Genomic DNA, 8,788 nt, shown 5'->3' with positions numbered 1-8,788 from the left:
ACCTCACTGCACACTTGCCTCAACTCATCTTACATTGTCCTCTAGATATATTTTATCATTATATATTTTTTTAATATAACCATCACCGTACACTTTCCTCACCTCATCTTACATTGTCCTCCATATATATTTGTATTATTTCTTCTTTTGTAAAAACTTCATCAAACACTTTTCTTTTCTACACTATAAACTCCTACGTTGTTTTATACACACACAACATTTGAAAACTCTCTGTTTTTTTACACTCGGTATTGTACACACACATGCACAAGACCACGATCTAATGAATATTCATCGGCGAACCGTCGGATTGATAGTGACGTAGGAGCTGGACATTTCATCGCCCCTTGCTGTACTTTGTCATCAAAAGTGCCTACCAATTTTGGCACGACACTTCAAGCATTGTTCCGCACTTGCCCGCACACTTCACGACATGGAACGACTCTATGCGTGAATTAGTCGTGAACTATTCGGGCCCCAAAATCGAGCAAGCGGAATATTACCAATAGTTTCTCTAAATTTCTCTAAATGAAATTCATTATGACGCCTACATCAAGAAAGCTGCGAATTATTGTTTGAAACGGATATAAATATATTCTCAACTTATGCTCTTAAGGGGCTCTTAAAGCGTTGGGCAAATGTCGTTTGGCAACACATCGTTATTTAGAAACTTGTCCCAAACAGTGCAAATTGTCCCCAAACATGGTCAAGATCAATTGGACAATAAGAGTAAGAAAAGTGCTCCTCAGCTGTTACTGATGGCCATACTTGTACCAACAATGCATGTAGTTGCAAATGAATTGTTGCAAAAATTACCATTTCATTTGTATTTTTCCTCAGGATTACTTAATCTCCTTAATTCCTCAAAGGTAATAATTCCAAAAACTTTCTTGTTATTAAGAAATCCAAATTAGATGTTTACAATCTATATTTACATTTGTCAAGAATAAAATCTAATTTTTCCAAATTTAAATTCAGACCTACATCATATGGATTTATTCTAAACATTTGACTAAACATGCTCATTCTATAATCTATGACATCATTGACTAACTAATATCATTATTCTTTTCGTATTATTCTATATTCCAGCAGAATTCTTCCAATCATGGCTGACACATTAAAGGAGACAATTTCTCAGAGTCTGGAGTGTCCTGTATGCCTGAGTATCTTTACTGATCCCAAAATCCTGTCTTGTTCTCACACCTACTGCAAGGGCTGCCTGAAGAACCTTTTCGAGTGCAGTGACAATGACCAGACCATCCGTTGTCCTGTATGCAGAGCAGAGACCCAGGTTCATAACGAAGATATCGGACAACTCCAGACAAATCTTGGCTTGAAGAATCTCATAGACGACGTCAAGAATCGACTTCCGGTTTGTACGAATTGTAAATCCGAGGACCAGCCCAATACTGTTGTCTACTGCCAAGAGTGTGGAAAGTATCTCTGTGTCACATGTCAAAATACGCATTCTCAATGGGAAGACTTCATTAGTCATACAATCACATCCGTGAGTGAGATCTCATCAGGAAAGATTACAGATCGAAGATACCGGAAGTGCAGAAAGCATCCAAAAGAATACGAGGAGTGCTTTTGTCGTAACTGTAGGAGATTTGCATGCTTCAGGTGTGTTGTCATGGAGCATAATGACGAAGGACATATGATCACTGGGGGAAATGATTATGAAAGCCAGCACATGAAGGTTATCGAGGATCTCAAAGCAAAGGTTGAGAAGAAACGCTCTTGCTTCCAGGGGTACGTTGATTTCATAGAGGAAAAGAAGGAAATTGTGAGCAATACCCAAAAGCAGTGCACTAATGAAATCAACAAAACGTACGAAGAAATGGTCTTAATGCTGCAACAGCAAAGAAGAATCCTCGTTGGTGAAGTCAATGAGAGGGCTGACGACGTAGAAAAAGGACTGGACGAAATGAAGATGTCGGCTCAGAAGCACATCATTCGTTTGGCCACGATAGGTGACATCATAACCACTAAGACAAATTTGCCGTTAGACAAGGATACTCTGGCTGCTCATGACACGCTTTGTGAAGTCTTGGATGAGGCCTTGAAGAAAAAAGATCCTGACTACGAGCTCTCCAGAAAATTAAGCAAGAAAGGAGAAGGCCTAACATATGAGAGAAAAATGGGAAAAGACAAAATAAATCTTGGGACGATCGTAGATTCATCACCTGTAAAGAATGTTGTTGCCTTGCGAAATAAGAAAAGCATGGTTGGCATGGCTGTTTCACTGCTTATCATCACATATGTAGTCTTTTCAGTATTGCCTTCAACCTTAGCTTGCATGGTTCTATTTACTTTGTATTGGAAATGGCATTAGAAAGAATACATTATATCAGGCGATCGTTAACTCACCAGCACTTGCATGGAATGTAGTCTTTCAAAAGACTTGCTTTTTATCATCATGCCGAATGTAATTTGGTTATTCTACTTTTGCCACAAACCAGTGGCGTACAGCTTTCGGGCTCTTGCGCCCACCCCCCCCCCCCCCAGGTTTTTCACGACCAAGAAAAAAAGGAAAAGGGAATGAAAGGAAAGATAAATTTTGAATTATGATATATCAAAATCTATCACAAAATTAGATTTTTGTCTCAACTGCATAGCAGAGTGAAACTATATAGGCGCCGCTTTTCCAACGGCGGCGGCGTCAACATCAAATCTTAACGAAGGTTAAGTTTTTGAAATGACAGCATAACTTAAAAAGTATATGAACCTAGTTCATGAAACTTAAATATTAGGTTAATCAAGTATTACTAAACATCCCGTTTGAGTTTCAGGTCACATGACCAAGGTCAAAGGTCATTTCGGGTCAACGAACTTAGACCATGTTGGGGAATAAACATCAAAATCTTAACATATAAGGTTAAGTTTTTTGAAACTTCAAAAGTATATAGACCTAGGTCATGAAACTTGGCCATAAGGGTAATCAAGTATTACTAAGCATCCTGCCTGAGTTTCAAGTCACATGACCAAGGTCGAAGGTCATTTAGGGTAAATGAACTTTGACCAAGTTGGGTATTTGTTGAATTACCATCATAACTTTGACAGTTTATGGATCTGATTCATATAACTTGGACATAAGAGTAATCAAGTATCACTGAACATCCTGTGCGAGTTTCAGGTCACATGATTAAGATCAAAGGTCATTTAAGGTCAATGAACTTTGACCATGTTGCAAGGGCGGATCCAGCCTTCGCCAATAGGGGGGGGGGCCGGAATTTTTTTCAGCCATATTTTCCCCGATCGGCCGCTCGAAGATGATTTTTTTTCTTTGAAGGGGTAGTCGTAATAGTTACTTCTTCGCTTTATTCTTATAAATCAACATACATTTATATCATCAATCCCTATTTATATAATGCGAGCACGAAGCGCGAGCAATTTTTTTTTTGTTTTTTATGTATTTCTTCCTAAAATTTGGACATTCTAGGCAATGTTTGTTATCCTGAAAAAGATGTGTATGCAACTATACTACGAACGCGAAGCGCGAGCAGAAATTTTTGATACACGTTTTGAACTGATCGAAAAGGTAGGCCTACCTATTGCTTGCAGTTAGCCATGAAGACGTTACAAATTTCAACAATCAAATAATGCGAGCGCCAGGCGCGAGCTGAACATTTTTGACACTTTTACCTAAATAATGGTAATTCTTTGCACTATTTGTAACTTAAACAGAATAGATATATAACTTAACAATTGATGCGAGCGCTAAGTGCGAGCTGAAAATTTCGAGATTTAGACCTTAAAAACGAGACACTCTATTCATGTTTTGTAAATAATGAAAAGGATGAGTAATTGGGGATCTTCCTAACATCAATGATGCGAGCGCGAGCAGAAAATTTTCAGATACGTTTTGAACTGATCGAAAAGTAAGGCCCTACTTGTTAAGGACTGCTTGCACTTGGCCATAAAAAAATTAAATATTTCAACAATCAAATAATGCGAGCGCGAAGCGCGAGCTGAAACTTTTGACATTTCTACATAAAGAATTGAAAATTTTAATCAATATTTGTAAACGTAAATAGGATAGCTATAAAACTAAACAATTGATGCGAAGCGCGAGCGGAAAAATTCGAGATTTAGACCTAAAACGGGACACATTATTCATGTTTTGTAAATCATGAAAAGGATGAGTAGTAGGGGATCTTCCTACAATAATAATGCGAGCACAAAGCGCGAGCAGATGCACGCGCATGTTTCAGATTTAATCCTAGAATCTAGGCATTCTAAATACATCTTTTATCATAAAAATCAAAGCGCGAGCATAAAATATTTGATATTCCGATCTAAAAAATGGTTAATTTCAGCTTTATATTTCAAGCACTTTGTAGAAAAATTGTGGGTTTGATATGGATCGCACTTAATAAAGAGCTGATATTTGTTATTATTATTATTTTGAGTTTTGACATAGGACCGGGACATCCTTAGGACATGTCATCATATATTCCTCTTGCTAAGCGCGAGATGAAACAAAAGGTACAATTTAATTGTTAAATTGATATCTTATTCATTAATGCATAATAAGGGCGCGGAATTAATGCGAGTGCAAATCGCGAGCCGAATTTTTTTATTAACTCATGAAAAGGGGATTTCAAGTAGTTTGTTGTGTAATCGATATTGACACATACATAACTCGCCAATCAAAATGCGAGCGTGCAGCGCTATAGCTGATACGTGAAAAGGGATTTTGAAAACTTCGTGGAATACACGAAAATAATAAGTACCTGATAAATCGCAATTTGCGAGCGCGCAGCGCGAGAAGAAAATGTTAATATTCAGACCATAAAACTTATATTTTTACAGAGCACTTTATAAAAAATCAATTTGTAAATCACACAAAATAATGAAAGTTCGATTTCCAAGGTGAAATATGTTTTGTATATAGACTTCCAAAGTTGATATTTAAGTTCCATATTGAACAAGTTATGTAAATCACCTAAAAGGCAATGCGAGCGCGAAGCGCGAGCGAAAATTTTATATAGTGACATGAACGATTTTTTTTTCTCCAAGTCTTCCCCTCATTTTAATATTTTTTGACTCGTCTTCCTCCTCTTCTTTTTTCTCCTCTCTTTTCCCTTTTTTTTTCTTTCTTTCCTTTTTTTTCTTTTTTTTTGCTCCGCCAATAGGGGGGGGGCCGGGTCCCTCGGCCCCCCTGGATCCGCCTATGATGGTGTGGGTATTCGTTGAATTACCATCATAACTCTGAAAGTGTATTGTTCTAGTTCAGAAAACTTGGACATAAGAGTAATCAGGTATCACGTACTGAACATCCTGTGTGAGTTTCAGGTTACATAACCAAGGTCAAAGGTCATTTAAGGTCAATGAACTTTGGCCATGTGGGGGTATTTGTTGAATAACCATCATAACTCTGAAAGTGTATGGATCTAGTTCATAAAACATGGACACATGAGTAATCAAGTATCACTAAACATCTCGTGCGAGTTTCAGGTCACATGACCAAAGTCAATGGTCATTTAAGGTCAATGAACTTTGGCCATGTTGGAGGTAATTATTAAATTAAGTTTATGGATATAGTTTATGAAATGTGGACATAGGGGTAATCAAGTATTACTGACAAGTTTAGGTCACATGATCAAGGTCGAATATCATTTAGGGTCAATGAACGTAGTATTGTATCATTATATGAATGGTGTTTATTGTGAATAGTTATTTTACAGTAGTTTTCAAAGTCAGCACTGCCGCTATATTGAATCGTGTAATGCAGGTGAGACTGCAGGCGCTCCACTTGTTGTAATAAAAGATCTTGAAATGTGTGCTCGCTCGCAACTTTTTGTAAATTTTGCCCGATACGCCATATCTGGCCCCCTCATATTTTTTGCCTCAATATGCCACTGCCTCATACCTTCGCTGCATTTATTTGTTGAATTGAATTTGTTATTTGTATTTTGGTATTTATATCACAATAGATGAAATGAATACTGAGAAGCCCGTCGATTCACCACTTGCAAACCATTACGTTGCTTTTAATAAAAAGAAGGTCATGGTTGGCATGGTAGTTTTTTTTGTTTCAGTGTTCGATCAGCATGCCAAAAGTAGTCTTTACATGTCGAACCTAAGCTGGATATAAGCTTGCTGTATTGGTTTAATTACTTTTATTGGTATTTATATTGTAATAGTTCGAAATGAATATTGGCAAGATCTTTAATTCAGTAAAGAATGTTGCTTAAATTATTGGCACAATGAGGTCATTGGCATGGCTGTTTTTATGGTTTCGCTGCTCATCATACCAAATGAAGTCTTTTCAGTGATTGAATACATGCCTAGTTGGATTACCTTTTCCTATTTAGTATGAATGGTTGAAATATAAAGTGTGGCAATAGATTTATATGCTATATTATAGATGTTTACGTGAGTTTACACGTATATTCGCTGATACGCCGATCTGAAGAAAAAATAATAATCTAATAATAATTTTTTGACATAAGTCTATGTACTTGAGGATGAGGACTATTGATAATTTATGTTTAAAAGATATGGCCAGCTGAAGTATATATATGTATATGTATATATGAATAAATATGTATACAAATGCTGCATAATATGATCATAATATTACAATATCTTTAAGAAACCGACAACTATTTGAGTAGTTTAAGTCTTAGTAAAATTTTCATGTTCGAAATGGATGTAGCTGCAGCATTATTGCTTTTATATTATCAGCATCAATGGATTTTTTTTCTTTTCTTTTTTAGGGGGGTGATTTATTATCAGCATTCTTTCTCTTGGAAGACCATCCGATGACGATGTAATGTCAAAAATCAATTTCATAATTTGATTTTTCCCCCATTTCTATTCTCCTGAGAGAACTATATACTACGAAATGAATAAAATGTTGTGAATATTATATTACTTATAAGTAACGTAATAATATTCACAACATTTCATTCATTTCGTATATATTTCTCTCAGGAGAATAATATTCACAACATTTCATTCATTTCGTATATATTTCTCTCAGGAGAATATAGAAATGGGGGAAAATCAAATGATGAAATTGATTTTTGACATTACATCGTCATCGGATGGTCATCCAAGAGATTACCATCTTCCATTACATTGTCATGTAATGAAAGAAATGTAAGGCAAATCGCCTTGTATAATGATTAAAACCAATTAAGATCAAATGTCATGAATGAATATCGATGATAGACGCGACTGAGCACCCAGCACAAAGAAAATTGCTTTTAACTTTGAAATGTTTAAAAAACAATTATGAAGGAGGAAAAATGAGGTTTTGCTGACTGTGAAGACTTCCTTGTAAATATACTATGTAAATATGTGTCTTGACCATTGGCAGACAGAGGCGTCGATCCTGGGGGGGGGGGCAGGGGGGCGATCGCCCCACCAATGAAAATATTGGGGGGGCAAACATATCATTTTGCCCCCCCAATAATTCCGGATATGCATTAAAAAAAAACAAGATTGTAATGTTCGAGATTGAGATACACAACTCGTTCTTTATTTAAAATTGTGCTCAAAATGTCCGCTTTTCAGATTGGAATATAAAAATTTTCAGCTCGCGCTTCGCGCTCGCATCATTTCTGTAGCAAAAACCCATACTTTTCATGATTAAATTGGTGAATGTAAATGTCCCATTTTCAGTTCTAAGCCTCAAAAGAACTGCTTCAATTTGCAATCATCTTTTCTTGGATATATAGCTTGTTCTTTATCAAAAACGTCCAGTAAACTGTCATTTTTTCAGATCGAAATATCAAAATTTTCAGCTCGCGCTTCGCGCTCGCATCTATTCTCTTTTAGATACAAATCTTAATCATTGGTACCAAAAATGCTTAGAATATCAAGTTTTCAGCTCAGAATATAAAGAAATTTGAGCTCACTCTCGGCACTCGTACTATCTGTGTAGTGAGATACGTGTCTGTGTCTCATGAGTCATACATATATATAGATATATACATATGTGTGTGTGTGTGTGTGTATATATAATATATATATATATATATATATGTATGTGTGTGTGTGTGTGGGTGGGTGTTTTGTACGATCGAGCGCCTTTGGAACGTTAATGATTTCGCCCCCCCAATCTGAAAAATGGATCGACGCCCCTGTTGGCAGATGTAATAGAGTTTTTTTTCTTTTCATTTTCATATTTACGGGGAAGAAGCGAACTGCACCTATAGTCTGATAGAAGTAGCTCAAACGCACAGTAAATCTCCTGCCATATAGGTCCAAGATTGTCTTGATATATGATACATTTATATTAATATGTAAATATATATAGTAAATTTACATTTTAGAAACATTGTCATTTGCTCCTAATTGAAAAAAATGAATGTTTGGATGTGTACTGTAATCTTTGTGTTTCGGGGCAAAGTATATTAAAGTATGAAATCTTGTAAATAAGTAAATGCTTCTTTTAATGATTAACACCAATTAAGATCAAATGTATACAGTATATAATAATACGAAAAGACGCGACAGAACATACAGCACAAAGAAAAATGGATTTTGATTTCAAAATGTAAAGAAAATATTATTGAGGAAATATTACCGTAACGACCTTTTTACAATAGAAATATATTTTGTAATAATCACTGGCAAATGTATATAACAGTTTCTTTATTTCATTTTCCAACTATTTTTTGCCATACACCTATGTATTTCAGGATTGCCTTGATGTATCCTATATGATTTAAGAATATGACCATTTGATCTTAAATAAAGGAAAGATTATATGCTTGTAAGCATGGACAAAGTATGGTGGTATGAAATCTTGTAAATAGTATAGGTAGAT

General features: G+C 35.8%; 1 protein-coding gene across 1 annotated transcript; it reads left to right on the top strand.

The window, feature by feature from the left end:
• The first annotated feature begins 1,108 nt into the window (after window positions 1-1,108).
• Window positions 1,109-2,338, top strand: LOC129272438 (tripartite motif-containing protein 2-like). The gene has a single exon (XM_054909587.2). The coding sequence runs from the start codon at window positions 1,109-1,111 to the stop codon at window positions 2,336-2,338; it is 1,230 nt and encodes a 409-aa protein (XP_054765562.2).
• Window positions 2,339-8,788: the final 6,450 nt, after the last annotated feature.

This window comes from Lytechinus pictus, chromosome 12, assembly GCF_037042905.1.
Source record: "Lytechinus pictus isolate F3 Inbred chromosome 12, Lp3.0, whole genome shotgun sequence".
NCBI lineage: Eukaryota > Metazoa > Echinodermata > Echinoidea > Temnopleuroida > Toxopneustidae > Lytechinus > Lytechinus pictus.
This window is presented reverse-complemented; position numbering and strand designations above follow the sequence as displayed.